Source organism: Osmerus eperlanus, chromosome 14 (genome assembly GCF_963692335.1).
Source record: "Osmerus eperlanus chromosome 14, fOsmEpe2.1, whole genome shotgun sequence".
NCBI lineage: Eukaryota > Metazoa > Chordata > Actinopteri > Osmeriformes > Osmeridae > Osmerus > Osmerus eperlanus.
In genome coordinates this window covers 647,304-665,432 of record NC_085031.1, presented here as the reverse complement: position 1 = coordinate 665,432, position 18,129 = coordinate 647,304, and the positions used below count along the sequence as shown (strand labels likewise).

Here is an 18,129-nt window from a genome sequence, read left to right as displayed (position 1 = left end):
TATAAATGTACAAAAGCAATCAATGTGTGATCTGTAACATGATTAAGCAAACATTCTTTGTATAGCACACCAGAGCTGTATGACACACAATGCAAATTTGTGCTCCAATAATTTTGTAATAGAAAATTGTTAAATTTACATTTAGTCATTTAGCAGATGCTCTTATCCAGAGCGACTTACAGTAAGTACAGGGACATTCCCCCCGAGGCAAGTAGGGTGAAGTGCCTTGCCCAAGGACACAACGTCAATTGGCACAGCCGGGAATCGAACCAGCGACCTTCTGATTACTAGCCCGATTCTCTAACTGCTCAGCCACCTGACTCGCCACTCCATCTCCCTCCTATCGAACCTGCCTGATATAGTCGACCTCACCGGTCAAGGACGCGTCCGTAAAAAACAGGTAGAGAGATGTCACTCTGCCCATGTCGACTCCGCGGTCACAACACGCGGGTCTCTCCAATGGTTCAGGTCGGTTTTGACTGATCTCGGTATCACTAGCAGTCTCCAGCCGCAGCTGAGTGAACCACTGTTATATGTGCAGCTTGCACATGTATAACAGGCCTAATGTCACCACTACATGAGCCGCCGCCATAAACCCCAATAGGGACATATCACCGACAGCGCAGTGATTGTGCGTGAGACATGGAAAGCACTATCACACAGTCAGCAATGTTTTGAAAAGTTGTCTCCCTAGCCGTGTTAATTGCAGCAATATTGCCCTTTTGGGGATAATTCCAAAAAACTCAAATCTATTTATGCTTCTGAAAATAACACCACTCTGAAGGTTTACGCTCTGCTTTTTGTGACATAACTCTTTTTTTCGACGATCGTCTGATCTGGGCTGCTTCTGTTCTCTGTGTGTGTGCACAATCTAAGCTTATTGAGGTCTAGCTGGAATTAGGGTTGCTTGTTAGTGGAAAGGAACGTTAGTGGAACGGCTTGAGGCTTAAGTCTAAGTTTACGTTTACCTCAGCAAGGCTTTTTCGTGTCAGCACGGCTTTCGTTAGCGACGTTGATGGAATACCACGCTGGTGTAAAGTGTGGTCATATTCAAGTTGAGACTAGGTTGTTTTTTACGTTACGCTCACCTGGGCACACCAGGAGGTGCGCGGTTTGGCCTTGAGGGTACAGCGGGGGGAGGCCCCCCAAAGGAGTCTGGGGAGGCCCCGGGGCGAGAGGGGACTGGAGGTCCACCGGCAGTTGGGAGGACAGAGGTTGAACCACGAGAACCAGGGCGTGCTGGGGGGCCCGGAGGGGCTCTCCTCTGAGGTGTCGGACTGGTGGAGGGAGACCTGAGGAAAGGAAAGGTACAGAGAGGAGGAGGAAAAAAATGAAGAGCACAGAAACCCACACACAGCGAAAGTAATTTAGGTAAGTTCCTAAAAGCAACAGAAAGAGGAGCACAACTTTTTAGTGCTGATATCTCTCCTTCCCATATATTCTTCTATAAATCCATACCTTCCCCCAGAGCGGTTGTTCTGCACTTGCAGCCAGGAGTCATCAACGGGCGGCGGCATGGGGGCACTGACGGTGGAGGTGCAAATGTCACCAACGATGTTGAGTGCCTCACGCAGGGCATGGTACATACGCAGCATCTCGTCCCTGTGCTGCGCCTGCTCTGCTGACTCCTCCATCAGAGTGTTCTGGTCACCGCACGAGTACAGCTGGGCCAGAAGCTCTGCATTAATAAACTCCTTGGTCTGAAGGTAGGGAAGTGGGATTTCAGAAAATCACAACAGCTTGACCTTGAATTATTCTAATATTCAAATGCAAGTAGTTTTATTATCTGCAGCCATGAGAAAATCAACAAGTTACTCTCAGGTGCTTTTGTTACTGGCGAGTCATCTTAAAGATAATTTTTTTATTAATCAGTGCGGGGGAATCCTACTATTTAGGCACTTTACTTTTTCTTAGAACTGGTACTATGCCCGTTGCGGATCAATTAAAACATTTAATTTTGTGAATTCACAATACAGTCTTTAGGAGTGTTTGCTTTATTTTGTACAGTTTATTGTCTACATGAAATTGACAATAGTGTTTAGTAGGGGTGTGACAATACACTCAACTCATGAGACGATAAATGATATTGGGCTCACGAGTACTCTTGTGTCTAAGACAAAACTATATTTTAACATTATTTTTAAGATCTCCAATGATTAACTATATAACTGGAAAAATACCCTTTTTTATGACTGAAAGTGTCAAAATGCAAAAACAATGCAGGTGCTTTTTGAAATGTTTTAACCCTTGTGTTATCTTCGGGTCATTCTGACCCATCAGTCATTGTGACCCACCGTCGTATTGCGACAACTTTACTGCATACAAAATCAAAGTGAAGCATTTTCTTTTAACCGTTGGGCTGTCTCAGACCCCACACATTGCAAAGGTTAAAAGAAAATAATTTGTATTTATTTTTGTATTGGGTAAAAACAACGATGGTTCGTCACATGACCCAAAGGGTTAACTAATCATCTTGTAATGAATTTCACTTCAGTCCTACTTTCTGAGTATGAATTGTCATATGCAGAAAGACAGAAAAGGTTATGCCACAAACTTAACCGACTGGCTTCTCTCCTGTATGATTTTGAAAGGTTGTCTGTTCCTTTATGACTCCATGGCCAATTACTGGCCAGTGGAGAGAGGCTCATCTGGCTGCAGGCTTGGAGACATGGGCCCAACAATTCACAGCGTTGTGACGTGAAACACGGGGGTATTCCAGGTAGCGGGTTTAACCAACTCTGAGCCTAACCCTGAACTCTGAGTTGATCTACTCAAAAATGGGAAACTCCGACTTTTCGGTTCCAGAAAAGCTGATTTGAATTTGTTAAGTCAACTCGGAGTACGTCCACTCTGAGTTAAGCGCGCGCATGAGAACTTTTAAAAGTGGGAGTCAGATGGCTGAGTGGTTAGGGAATCGGGCTAGTAATCAGAAGGTTGCTAGTTCGATTCCCGGCTATGCCAACCAAATGGCGTTGTGTCCTTGGGCGAGGCACTTCACCCTACTTGCCTCGGGGGTACTTACTGTAAGTCGCTCTGGATAAGAGCGTCTGCTAAATGACTAAATGTAAATGTAAAAGACAACATCAATGGAGCTCAGATACTAGGTTCCACCATGGCACCCGGCGACAAAAAACATTGTCCTACTTCACCACACTTCAGATATAAGTTTTATTACGTGTTTATGGTCAATCTGAGCACATAGCCTATTACGGAAAAAAGCAACACGGCTGTAGCAGCGTATACAATTGGCGTGGGAGACTGCTGAATCAATGCATACATTTGAATGCATAGCCAGTCCATACATTGAACATTTAACCCCCCTGTCCGTTAATATAACAGGAGAAAAAGTGGTGGTCTTAATGAAGTAGCATGTTCAATGTTATATTAAATATAGAAACATACTATGAACAGGTAATGCATATTTTGCTTAGGCTATACGCTTGTGATTGTAGCCTCGACGTCACCATGGTTTTAATCATATTCGACATGATACAAAGTCTAAATATCAATTGGTGCCTATTTCGACTTGTAGTAGCAGTTTCCCTCAACAGAATGCTTTTCATTAAAGGATGATGATGATGATTAAGATGACGAAGAGACATTAATGACTGCTGCCGCAGAAATGGATGCAGAGAATTATGTATGGTAGCTACTGGTAGTTCTCTCTCCAAGTTCATTTATTTACAGGCTTGTGTGGAATTGTCAGTTACACTGACATTATGAGAATAATGAATATAAAAAGATTTGCACATTCTGACAACAGGGCATGGATGCTGTATACAGTGAGATGTTCATTTAATGCCAGGTGAATTATACATGTGGAACTGTGAAATGTAATGTAATCTCATGTATTCCCAGTTAAAAGTAAATGAGTTGTTCAAACTGCATCTCATGAAAAAAGTGTAAAAACTGACCAAGAGATGTGTAGGCCGATTTAGGGTAGAAGAATAAAGGCTAATCTTGAAAAAGATTTACTGGAACACCAGTTACAGGAGGATGCATGGTCACAGGTGATGTTAATGTAGGAACAATAACCTATATGAATATTAATTGTTGAATTTTCTGAATTTCTATTTTGACCAAGAGATGGTGTACTTGGGGCAGAAGAAAGGCTGATCTTGTAAGGCTATCAACCTGCCCCCACCTCTCATATGGTAAAATATGGAGTTACTGGATGGAGTCTCAACTTGATGACTCTCACACATCATTGTGTAACTTACTGTAGCATTGCTAGTCATGTTGATAAGTAAGGGTCAAGATTGTGGTGTGATTGTAGTTGTTCTTGGGTATAAAAGGAATTGTGAAGCATTGTTCTGTGGATTCTTGATCTCCTGAGACCTCCTCAGCTCTGGCTTGTCCTACTCCTTCTTCATCACCTCTTGCTTTCTATCTCTGGTTTACAATAATCATGGTAGAGTAGGTAAGAGTTAACCTTCATTGATTTCATTCATTTGCAATATGATTAATTTTTTGACCATTCTTGCTCTGATTTAGTCAGCTCTGAGTCAAATAACTGTAATTCCATTGGTATAGGCATTATTTGGTTAATGTTAATACACTGTTTTGTTTCCCATCTTCCTTCAAACCATAGGGGAATTAGTTTCGGTTATTTGGCCAATATTGACCCCCTATAATCTTGAAATAGATTTGCTGAAACACCAGTTACAGGAAGGTACATGGTGAATCATGTAAATTGTAGGAACAATGGCCAATAAAAAGACTAATTAGATTTCTATTTGTAGGCAATGAAGAAGACCAAATACAATTTCAATTAGTTGTCTTTATTTCAGTGCGAAAAAGCATTTGGTCAGTTCTGACTTCTGAGTGTAAGGCCCAAGGGCTTAGAATGTTGCTAAAATAAATTACAGATTGTGACGGGAAACGGTAACGTTAATTTAGGTGTTCATCAGGGAATTAATTAATCCAGAATTTGCACGTGAAACGGAGATTCGAATCAGCTAGCAACAAATGTGCCTCATTTGTTGATCTGATCCAAATTCGGATCAGCTAGCAACAAATGAAAACGAGTTTGCATAAAACTTTCTGTAAAGAACTTTATACAATTTTGAGTTTGTTTGTTGTAGTTCAGTTAGAAATGTTATTTGTGCGTTACTATTTTACAGTCTCTTCAAACTGTGCATGAGCTATGTATGAGCTTTTAACTTCTAATTGAACTGTGTGACACAGTTTCACAAATTGAACATTTAAAATAGAAACAGTATAAATAACAAAAGACATATTAGTCAATTATGACTAAACAGTAGACATCTATTAACAAAGAATGAGATAGACGAGCTGGCATACAATCAAGCAGAAGTGACGCCAAATCCCTACATTACAAACCAGCAGGTTTGTAATGTAGGTAGCCACCTAGGCCCACATAGAGTTGTATGACCCACAGCACATATTTTACATAGACTACGGCAAAAAAGACAAATGTTGCCACATTATGTTGGGATGCTGTAGCGACGGCTAAGAAACAAGTAGCCTAAATATAGCCATTGCCATGTTTATGTACCATGTCAGCTTTAAATGTGAAAAAGGACAGCTCAGAGGAGATGAAAGGCTTGGTGACCGGCGTGGAGAAATGCGCGTATAGTGTGAACAGCCTTGCGCCATTCGTGGCACTTTGTGGCACTTCAGGGCATTTAGCAGCCAGTGTGGGACAGGTGTACACTCGATGAGAAATATTGTCACGTTTTTAATAGTGCGAGATCTCGTGGCACCCCAGTGTTTACACTGAATACGTTTTTCTCAATAACACAATTGTAACCTTCTCTGGTTCTCTATCAGATGGCTGAGCGGTTAGGAAATCGGGTTATTAATCAGAAGGTTGCCGGTTCTAAATGATGTTGTGTCCTTGGGCAAGGCACTTCACCCTACTCGCATCAATGATGGCGAACTATTAGTTTCTATGGAAAGTGCTCAGTTCCTTGAAGCTCAAAAAACCAAGATATGGTCAGCATGTTAAACTTCCGGCTTGTCTGGTCTTGTGCAGTATAGAGTGGCTTGTTGTTCTCCTGGCTAAATGATAGGTGAATGACATATTTTCCATAGGGTGCTGGCAAAAAGTGAGGTGCTAGTTTCCCCATTTCGGATTTGTTTAAAAATAATACAAGCTGCTATAACAAAAGCTATTATTTTGATCCAGGTTCAAGAACAGAATTTTGGTTAACAGTATATTTAAAGTCCATATGCATAAAGCATTAAACAGCATTATACATGTCCTCGTACTTAATTACCATACAGATATAATGGAGTACAAGCATAGCTATAGACACTCGTAATGACTCATGAAGACTTCTGATGTTGTATACCAATACTGATGATGCATTATATTTATAACTAGAGAAGGTACAATTTCTGGGGAAATTGTGAGGTGTGCTTGCGTCGGATGCAGATGGGTCCGTTTTGTTTACTGATATTTCTGTATATTTTAAATAAGTATGCATACTTATTATTTATGAAGATGGCATATATTAAAAAGCATAAATTTGTTGCTGATCATTTACACTTCAAAATACTAAGAGTGAAGTGTAATGTTGAATTAAGCAGGATTCTTTTGTCATTTCCCTTAGTGTAAGAGACTCACATAGTTGAAACATTTGCATGTGGATGTAGCTAGCTATGTTATCTGTGATAACATCACCATGGGCGTTATTCGTTGTTTTTTTCAGCTGTAACTAGCTATGCAAGTGGAAAAATTATTTAAGACGTTCACTGAGTCGATTCGCAGATTCAAGTAACACAATTAAGATAAGATAATCCTTTATTAGTCCCACAATGGGGAAATTCGCAGGATTACAGCAGCGCAGAGATAGTGCAAACTACAAACAAGAGTAAAAAGAACAAAATAGTGCAAGAACAACAATGTAGCAAAATAAGAATAATATGACTGAGTACTTAAATAATTAAATATATTGCACAGATTTTGTGTTTGGTGGTCTACTGGGAGTACAGCTGGTTGTACAGCCTGACAACAGCAGGAAGGAAGGACCTGCAGTACCTCTCCTTCACACACCGGGGGTGAATCAGCCGGTGGCTGAAGGAGCTGCTTACAGCTGCCAGGGCATCCCACATGGGGTGGGAGGTGTTGTCCATCAGGGATGATAGTGTAGCGGGGTTTGCTCGTTTAAAGATAGAAATACTTAATTTATCATAAAGTCTGGGGCACCACCCTAATATTGGTTTAGGACATTAGGGAATCCTATGTTTAATATGTAATAATCAGTCTCATCTTTAGGAATGAATTCGTTCTAAGAGTAGAGCCAATCGTAACATCAGTGAACACGCACGTCAAAATATCTTTACAATGAATTTATTCAAGTAAGGTAAACAGATCTTATAAAAAGTTGGATTATGGGTTTGATATGAGAGATTGGTTTCAATGAACAGAATGAAATGGTCTAACTTAAAGAAAGGCAGAAATTGTACAGTCAGTGATTACATCCTTACAAATCATAAACAGAGCTCACGCCAATGCCATGTCGAGGAGGAAAGAGCGTTAGCCATAGTTACGTTTGATCAGGGGTTGATCAATGATGTTGAGGGCGGTTTGCGCCAAAGGTCCATTTGAAGAATCTGAAGTCACAGCGCGGCTGCGCTGGGTCATGTGACTGAGTCTGCGGGATCTCAGTGAAGTCGCATTTGGAATTGCGTTTTTGGTTCTTCTGTTGAAACGTCCCGATAGTGACGCGTTCACTATGAAGTTGAATCTCAAGAGAAGCTTGGCGACGTCCTTTGGAACGCCAATCCTGATGGCGTTCATGCCATGGTCGGTTTCGCTGGAGTCAGAGATTGATGGTCATCTTAGGGCTTTATACAGTTCGAGGGAGGACCCGTCTGGGGTCAGATGTGGATTGGGGGAAGCTGGGTTCTCAACTCCCCCCTCCTTCCTTCACACCTACCAAAGGTGTGATCTGATCTCTGGCTGGTTCATTCGATGGTTCAAATATTGTTCTGGACATCTTGGTACAGTTACAAAATATAGTTGAATGATTGTTTTATTATGATAGCTTCGTGTAGATACCAAGAATGACGTGGTTATCTTTCAGGAAGAAGGAGTTGTTACTAGAATCAAGATTTCAGTGAACACAACATTAAAACAAAGTAACAAACATAACACAAATATCCCTATCATAATTCTCCACCTTGTACTCTTGTGGTAAAGGTGAAGTCTCAAGAACTTTCCTCAAAAGTTCTGATCAAGGTATGTTCTTTGTTCAAATCGCCGCCGAAACGGATAGCAAATGGTCGCTGGAGACGTGTTGTCTAAATCAGGCCCTTTGAAGCTTGCAAGCTAGCAGGAGGGCTGATTTGGTAGATTGGGGAGGTCCCCCCCCCATTCTATGGTTCCTTTGCATCAGCGTTTGGTGGGTAATCAGCATACTGAGGGTGTCACAAGGGCTGATTAGGGTTGTCTGATGTGATTGAATCACTCTTCAGGTGTGGCAAGATGTTGGCTCCGTGTGGTCTTGTGGACCTCACTACAATAGCTTAGCAGTCATCCTCCTGGCTCCCACCACCTCCACTATCCAGTGGACACCCTAGCACACTGCTGGCCTTCTTGACTAGCTTGTTCAGTCTCCTCCTGTCAGCCGCCGAGATGCTGCTACCCCAGCAGGCCACTCCATAGAAGATGGCTGATGCTACCACCGAGTCAAAGAAGGTCCTCAGGAGTGCTCCCTACACTCCAAAAGACCACAGTCTCCTCAGCACGTAGAGTCTGCTCTGTCCCTTTTTGTAGATCGCATGAGTGTGATCAGTCCAGTCTAGTTTGTTGTTCAAGTGAACACCCAGGTACTTATAAGATCTCATGATCTCAATGACCATTCCCTGGATGTTCACTGGTACCGGAGGAGAGTGTTTATCCCGGCAGAAGTTCACCACCGGCTCTTTGGTTTTGCCAGAGTTGATCTGGAGGCGGTTCCGCTGGCACCATTCATATTCTCTGTCATCACCGGTGGAAATTATGCCGACGATGGCAGAGTCATCAGAGAACTTTTGCAGGTGGCAGTTAGCAGAGTTGTATCTGAAGTCCGAGGTGTAGATGGTGAACAGAAATTACACCAGGTCGGACTCAAGCTCCCGTATCCGCACTTACTGTGAACGATTGGTGAGGTAGTCCAAGATCCATGTAGTGAGGTGGTGGTCCACTCCGGCCTGCTCCAGCTTGTCCCTCAGAAGTAACGGTGGGATGGTGTTAAAGGCACTGGAGAAATTTAAAAAATTGATTCTCACGGTGCTTCCAGCCTTTTCCAGATGAGAAAGGCATCTGAGTAGCAGGTAGATGACAGCGTCATCCACCCCGATGCCAGATTGGTAGGCGAACTGAAGGGGGTCCAGAGCTGAGCTCACCAGGGGACGGAGACGTACAAGGACCAGCCTCTCTAGCGTCTTCATCAGGTGGGATGTTAACGCCACCGGTCTGAAGCTGTTGAAGTCCTTGGGTCGCGGGGTCTTTGGGACTGGTACCACGCAGCTCGTTTTCCACAGCTATGGTACTCTCCCCAGCTCAAGTTGAAGATGTGCTCCACTATCCCGCACAGCTGTTCTGCGCTGGACCCTAATGTTCCCTTTATAAATCACAGACTACCCACAAGTGTGCGTACGTGAATCTGCATTTTACCCCGCCCTGAACACGCCCATTTTTAACCATAAATGGTCAATGCAAAGCACCTCATGAATGCTAATCCAGTATATTAATGACCCTGGCATGCGATTGTTCTTCACGGTGAATCATGACAAACATGACATGGTGAAAAACATGACAACTTCTCAGACACTGTTAACCTATTGGTGGAGGCCCGAAAACCACATTATTTGGTGGCCGTTGGATCACCAATAAAAAAAAAACAGTGCGAGTGGCGTCAACTGTGCCAGTGATACCGCAAATCGAGATACAATTTGAAAACAAAAGTGTTTTGTTATGAACAAGTAGTCTATTGAAGTCTGGACTGATAACGAGGACGTAGAGTGTAGCGATTGCGCGGGATCTTAACGACTGTATTTCCAGTTTTTGACATATGATATATGCACAGTATTAAAGAAATATATTTAGTTATACAATGTATTCTGCAGTTATCTAAAGGTAGGATATGTGATGTTATCCTGTATTCGATGCAGTCGGGCTCGGGCATCTCCCCCTCCTACATCCCGTAGTGGACAATCTGATTGTAGTGAGGTCCACAAGACCACACGGAGCCAACATCTTGCCACACCTGAAGAGTGATTCAATCACATCAGACAAACCTAATCAGCCCTTGTGACACCCTCAGTATGCTGATTACCCACCAAACGCCGATGCAAAGGAACCATAGAATGGGGGGGGACCTCCCCAATCTACCTAATCAGCCCTCCTGCTAGCTTGCAAGCTTCAAAGGGCCTGATTTAGACAACACGTCTCCAGCGACCATTTGCTATCCGTTTCGGCGGCGATTTGAACAAAGAACATACCTTGATCAGAACTTTTGAGGAAAGTTCTTGAGACTTCACCTTTACCACAAGAGTACAAGGTGGAGAATTATGAGAGGGATATTTGTGTTATGTTTGTTACTTTGTTTTAATGTTGTGTTCACTGAAATCTTGATTCTAGTAACAACTCCTTCTTCCTGAAAGATAACCACGTCATTCTTGGTATCTACACGAAGCTATCATAATAAAACAATCATTCAACTATATTTTGTAACTGTACCAAGATGTCCAGAACAATATTTGAACCATCGAATGAACCAGCCAGAGATCAGATCACACCTTTGGTAGGTGTGAAGGAAGGAGGGGGGAGTTGAGAACCCAGCTTCCCCCAATCCACATCTGACCCCAGACGGGTCCTCCCTCGAACTGTATAAAGCCCTAAGATGACCATCAATCTCTGACTCCAGCAAAACCGACCATGGCATGAACGCCATCAGGATTGGCGTTCCAAAGGACGTCGCCAAGCTTCTCCTGAGATTCAACTTCATAGTGAACATGTCACTATCGGGACGTTTCAACAGAAGAACCAAAAACGCAATTCCAAATGCGACTTCACTGAGATCCCGCAGACTCAGTCACATGACCCAGCGCAGCCGCGCTGTGACTTCAGATTCTTCAAATGGACCTTTGGCGCAAACCGCCCTCAACATCATTGATCAACCCCTGATCAAACGTAACTATGGCTAACGCTCGTTCCTCCTCGACATGGCATTGGCGTGAGCTCTGTTTATGATTTGTAAGGATGTAATCACTGACTGTACAATTTCTGCCTTTCTTTAAGTTAGACCATTTCATTCTGTTCATTGAAACCAATCTCTCATATCAAACCCATAATCCAACTTTTCATAAGATCTGTTTACCTTACTTGAATAAATTCATTGTAAAGATATTTTGACGTGCGTGTTCACTGATGTTACGATTGGCTCTACTCTTAGAACGAATTCATTCCTAAAGATGAGACTGATTATTACATATTAAACATAGGATTCCCTAATGTCCTAAACCAATATTAGGGTGGTGCCCCAGACTTTATGATAAATTAAGTATTTCTATCTTTAAACGAGCAAACCCCGCTACATAATGGCGCCCCGTGTGAGGCTAAGATAGATTGAAATGAGCAATCGTAACTTTTGTGAAACGAACTGTTAAAATAGAGCGAGCTCTAACTGTATGTAGCACCATGTATTTAATACTACTGTGCCTAGGCTACAGTGGCTGTGTGCGTATTCAATTGTTTTTCGTGAAATAGCTGCTAGTGTGTGTGTGGGACCAGCTAGCTCAAAGGAAGCAGCTAGGTTTGACCGGAGGTACGCGCGTGCTCAGAAACACCGCTTCCCCGACATTTACGTTGTAATCTGCCTCGGCCAGCTCTTCAAGGAAAGTAGCATAGGAGCCTTTATTATAGCCCCTATTTTAATAGTGTAGCTATTTGGTTAAGTGAATTAACCAACCAACTAATACGTTGGTGCACATGTCTAGTTCAGGGAAACAGACAGTAGTGCTTAGTCCTGAAGGACTTTTGTTTAGAAGCAACTAAACAACGCAGTTCTGTACACGTAACCTACCGCCACCACGTGTGTGTGTGGGACCAGCTAGCTCAAAGGAAGCGGCTAGGTTTGACCGGAGGTACGCGCGTGCTCAGAAACACCGCTGCCCCGACATTTACGTTGTAATCTGCCTCGGCCAGCTCTTCACGGAAAGTAGCATAAGAGCCTTTATTATAGCTTCTATTTTAATAGTGTAGCTATTTGGTTAAGTGAATTAACCAACCAACTAATACATTGGTGCACATGTCTAGTTCAAGGAAACAGACAGTAGTGATTAGTCCTGAAGGACTTTTGTTTAGAAGCAACTAAACAATGCAGTTTCTACACGTAACCTATTATGCCGCCACGATATAGCTTGTCGAAAAAAGCATTGACTATTCCCGCAGCTAACTGTGTTTTAAAATAACAATGGTTGCCAAACTAAAGTTACATTATTAGATGCAGTTCATCAATGTGGTTTAGTTACGTTGACTTCAAGAAGCTACTTAGTAACTATAATTGTGTAAAGTATGTACTATAATTACCTTGTAACTTTATTTGTTATTTGTATACGTCTTTGGCAGTCAATTGTAACCATAACCTAAATGAGTTTATTGAAACTAGTTTGATTTAAAAAGATTGGAAAGCCGACAACTTTTCCCTCATCTAGACCCCTAGTCACAAAGCTTCAATTGCTACGGCCATTGTAAGCCACTTCAAGTGCCTCTTTTTGTTTCAATAATTTCCTCTCAACCTTTTTCCTATGTCATGTCATAGCTTAATCACTCATAGCCATGCCAATGTCTGGGGAGGGGGGGTGACATGCTGTTACGCTGCTGTGGTCTTTCTTCTCTTGTCTTCATGTCAACAGTTTCATCGACGACGGTCTATGAAAGTTGACATCCGGGGGGATGTAGTGAGGTCCACAAGACCACACGGAGCCAACATCTTGCCACACCTGAAGAGTGATTCAATCACATCAGACAACCCTAATCAGCCCTTGTGACACCCTCAGTATGCTGATTACCCACCAAACGCCGATGCAAAGGAACCATAGAATGGGGGGGGACCTCCCCAATCTACCAAATCAGCCCTCCTGCTAGCTTGCAAGCTTCAAAGGGCCTGATTTAGACAACACGTCTCCAGCGACCATTTGCTATCCGTTTCGGCGGCTATTTGAACAAAGAACATACCTTGATCAGAACTTTTGAGGAAAGTTCTTGAGACTTCACCTTTACCACAAGAGTACAAGGTGGAGAATTATGAGAGGGATATTTGTGTTATGTTTGTTACTTTGTTTTAATGTTGTGTTCACTGAAATCTTGATTCTAGTAACAACTCCTTCTTCCTGAAAGATAACCACGTCATTCTTGGTATCTACACGAAGCTATCATAATAAAACAATCATTCAACTATATTTTGTAACTGTACCAAGATGTCCAGAACAATATTTGAACCATCGAATGAACCAGCCAAAGATCAGATCACACCTTTGGTAGGTGTGAAGGAAGGAGGGGGGAGTTGAGAACCCAGCTTCCCCCAATCCACATCTGACCCCAGACGGGTCCTCCCTCGAACTGTATAAAGCCCTAAGATGACCATCAATCTCTGACTCCAGCAAAACCGACCATGGCATGAACGCCATCAGGATTGGCGTTCCAAAGGACGTCGCCAAGCTTCTCCTGAGATTCAACTTCATAGTGAACATGTCACTATCGGGACGTTTCAACAGAAGAACCAAAAACGCAATTCCAAATGCGACTTCACTGAGATCCCGCAGACTCAGTCACATGACCCAGCGCAGCCGCGCTGTGACTTCAGATTCTTCAAATGGACCTTTGGCGCAAACCGCCCTCAACATCATTGATCAACCCCTGATCAAACGTAACTATGGCTAACGCTCTTTCCTCCTCGACATGGCATTGGCGTGAGCTCTGTTTATGATTTGTAAGGATGTAATCACTGACTGTACAATTTCTGCCTTTCTTTAAGTTAGACCATTTCATTCTGTTCATTGAAACCAATCTCTCATATCAAACCCATAATCCAACTTTTCATAAGATCTGTTTACCTTACTTGAATAAATTCATTGTAAAGATATTTTGACGTGCGTGTTCACTGATGTTACGATTGGCTCTACTCTTAGAACGAATTCATTCCTAAAGATGAGACTGATTATTACATATTAAACATAGGATTCCCTAATGTCCTAAACCAATATTAGGGTGGTGCCCCAGACTTTATGATAAATTAAGTATTTCTATCTTTAAACGAGCAAACCCCGCTACATGATGGTGAGACATACAGCGCTGAATTTTGATTTAAAATTTGAGTTGGATTGTACAAGGTGTTTATGGAACAATTATCAGTCAGTACAAGCGCAAATAACACTGCTGGATTTAATCTTCATGATAATTATGAAATTGAGTGAAAAAAGCGTGTGTAAGGAAAACAAAATATATAAATATTACGAGTAATGTTCTTCCCACATTCACTTTCTGCAGTCTGACTACTGTACGGTCATCTGCGTCGCCAATTCCAACTGCTTCCAAAATGTGCGTAGGCCTACGGGAGGGTCAGAGTTTGCGTGGAGGACCGCACATTCTCCCGTCAAGTTTGTTTTTTATAAATCACAACCTTTGCGTGGAAAGTGGCGTACACACATTTTAAGCCCCGTTTTGTGCGTACGCAAGCTTTATAAATGAGACCCCTGGTCAGTTGTGAGGGACAAGTTGGGGGATAGGGGCTGAGTGCCGTGGGTTGTTGGGCCGCTGTTCGTTGAGTGTGGTGTATGAGGAGTGGGGGAGGGGAGACAAGTGCTGTGGGGAAGGGGCTGGAGGAGAGGTGTGGCAATCCACAGGGGGTTTCAGCAGCAGAGAGGACTGGATGGGGGGGTGGAGGGGTGGATGGCTGATCAAATCTGTTGAAAAATAAGTTCAGGTCATTCACCCACTTCTGGTCCCCCATAGGCTGTTGGTTGGGCCCCTTATATCCAGACATTGTCTTCAGGCCCTTCCAGACCTCGCTGATGTTGTTCTGCTGCAGCTGGTCCTCCATCTTCATCCTGTAGACGTTTTTCCCCTCCCTGATCCTCCTCCTCAGCTCCCTCTGCACAGTGTTTAGCTCCTCCTTGTTGTTTCTTGATCTAAAGACCCTCTTCTTCTCCTTGAGGAGGGCCTTTATTTCAGGAGCGATCCACGGTTTGCTGTTAGAGAAACACCGTACAGTCCTGGGCCCTGTACTACGAATCAAGATCAACATGCTCTGGATCACTTTCAGTTACCCGGCTACGCGAAGCATAACAATCGCAATCACGATAAGTGGTATCACGACAGCAGTTATCAACTCTCTAACTCAACCCAGATCTTTCCAATCTAGAGACGTGCGCTTTCACATAAAGGGGCGGTGTTTGCACCGTATGTCCAATCGCAAACATGCACAAAACAAGAGCCGCATATTTCACGCAGGAGGAGCCGACAATAATCCTCCAAACTTTGTCTACTCCTCCTGCTTGAAATATTGTAATACAAACATATTAGGAATACAGACATATAATACAGACAAAAATCAACAAAGTCGCTGCTGCCAAGCTGGCAGAAAATAGCAGACGCTGTAAATGCGTAAGCTACATGACTTATTGATATATTGTGCCCCAGGCACAAGATGTGACCATAATTACACGTGTGCATTCCATAACGTTAAACTTTTGTTGCTGTATTATTTTAGTTGCAACCCTGGCAGTGGCAAACGATCGTGGGAGCAAATAAAAAATAAATATAAAACCATAATTCAAAATGGTAAGTAGGCAATACTTGCACATATTTTAAGGCCAACAAGTACAGGGCTGAATTACCTGAGTCAGTCCCTTTTGTAGGATATTGGTATAGCTACAAAGGGCCTATAGAAAAATGAAATTGCTTGCAACCAACAGGAAGAAAAATTTGGCAAAGAAAACTGGGGGGCCCTCCTCCACAGGACTTCACTCCTGCTGAGGAGCTGGCCCTCTCCAGCTCTCAGGGTCGCCCCATGATGGAAGGAGTGGAAGGGGGCATTTCTTCAGACCCTGGTGGCAGCAGCTCGGAAACTCAAGCATATGTATGTTTCAAGTAATCTATGTGACCATGTTCATTCAACAATTATTTATGAATATTGTAGGAGTGAAATGTATTACTGTTCTCTGCAGTGACAGGAAATACAGTGGTGTTGCTGCCACCACCCACTGTTGTCCCACTGTGCCATACAGAGGTAACAGTGAAACTAATAGTCATACGCCAGTATGTATGCCATATGTGGTTGCTGAATATTGATCAAATATGCCATTTACTTTCTCTGGACGTCCTAGATAATCAGGAAACTGTGTCTGCATGCTCAGAGAGCATTTTGGGGGTACACTTTTTAGTTTTATTTACCACTTGCAACACAGATGGTGAGAGTGTGTGAACGTGTGGCTGTGATTGAAGTGTCTGTAATGACTTGCTAATGGTGGTGGTCTGAACATGAGACACAAGTCCTTACAGTGCTCAATTCAAATATGACTCAATTGATTAAATTGCTATGGTGTTAAACTCAGCAGGAAGAGGAACGTCTTCCTCCCCCTGAGCCTAGGGCCTCCACTTCAAGGCCAAGACACAAATTATAAGCAATGAACCTTGAAACACAGTAGTCAAATGGACACCAACTTTCTCCAAGTGTGCCTTGCCAAGGGACAATGTTCTTTATTTGTTTCAGGTTGGAGCAGACAATGTGAGGGCCCTGTATAAAAGAACCCTGGAGCTCGATATAGAGAATAAGAGGCTCGATATAGAGTATAAGAGGCTTTTAATTAAAAAAACAATGCTGGCTTTTCTGTGTTCCTAGGGAAGGGAGAACACATAAGGATGTATTTGTTAAACGTTTTTCTACGTTTTGGTCTTTTTATACCTTTTTGTGGCTTTTTTGTTGTGCATTTTGAGTCTTTTGTGGGGATTTTCACCATTTCTTTCTTTCAATGTCCTATTTATTCTTTTTGAAAAATGCTATAAAAGTGAATGAAACATCCAAAGTCAATGAAAGTAGTGAAATAATCATTTATTTAACTTGTGAAGAGCATTGTATTATACCATACACATTGCACATTTCTGATATGGAAAATAAAGAATATACTGTGCAGATTAAAGTTATGCATTGTGCTTATTAAATTTCTGTCTTATGAACTGAGAAATGTGATAAGGCTTAAACATTGTGTCTCACACAGGCCGGGGGGAGTCATGGGTGCGGGCGGAAAAAGAGGAACAATCCAGACGAGTTTCGACCACAGAGTGGGGGGAAAAGGCTGTATTTTGTGTCTATCTCTTCATTTTCATAAACAACCTTGAAACCGGGTGGAGACGGCACCCGAGCAGGTGGGACGCGTAGGTAAGAACAACTCCCTGATGCACGAGAGATCAAGCTCAACCCTCTTTTCATCTTTCTGTTTTAATTTCACTGTACAAATGCTGGGGAGGGACAGATGGCCATTTGGACTTCGTGAACCAGCCCAAACTCTGTTGCGGGTAGGGTAACGTAGACAACCCCAGAGCTCTGTACTTGTTGATTTCCAACTGCTGCATTAAAGTTGATATTATGGGACCTCTGCGACTCCAGACCACTCTTTCTAGAACACAGATTTGTGTCATTGAATACCATCATTACATATTGGAATAGACACAAATAAATTAAATATTTATTTAATAGGAACGTTAAGCAGTCTCAAAAATGGTATCAATATAAAAAATAATACAATCCCTTTCTGTAATCATGATACCCCCCAGAAAAGTTCACTGCACTCACAGTCAAAGCAGGCTGCATCCGGCCCTGTTTGGTATACAAAAAAAAGGGCCGGTCTTGGGGCTGAAAAGTGGCCCGACTCCGGCCCTGCCCCAGTGAATAGGGATAACATATCAACATGAAACCTCCCCAGTTGATAACTAATATTAGGTCAAATATTGTTTTCATTACTAGTTTCCTGTAAATGTATGTTTAAATGAGCAAATGATGCATTAAGTTGTCAAATATGATATAATGTGCATACATTTCCAGAACGGAAATCAGAACATTGCATGAAGACAAAATGAAAATCCTTGTTTAATTTTGTCAACAGAGTCCAAAGTTT

At 42.5% G+C, this 18,129-nt stretch overlaps 1 protein-coding gene and 1 long non-coding RNA gene across 2 annotated transcripts in view; one reads left to right on the top strand and one right to left on the bottom strand.

The window, feature by feature from the left end:
- dnm1a (dynamin 1a) overlaps positions 1-18,129 on the bottom strand; it is a 286,115-nt gene that overhangs the window by 2,426 nt on the left and 265,560 nt on the right. The window contains exons 21-22 of the mRNA XM_062478483.1: positions 1,459-1,700; positions 1,089-1,292 (exon numbers count right to left, since the gene is read on the bottom strand). Coding sequence (XP_062334467.1) covers positions 1,089-1,292; positions 1,459-1,700 — 446 coding nt within the window. The remainder of the gene's footprint in view (positions 1-1,088; positions 1,293-1,458; positions 1,701-18,129) is intronic.
- Positions 1-18,129, top strand: part of LOC134034122 (uncharacterized) — a 76,661-nt gene that overhangs the window by 34,457 nt on the left and 24,075 nt on the right. The gene's annotated exons all lie outside the window — the stretch shown is intronic.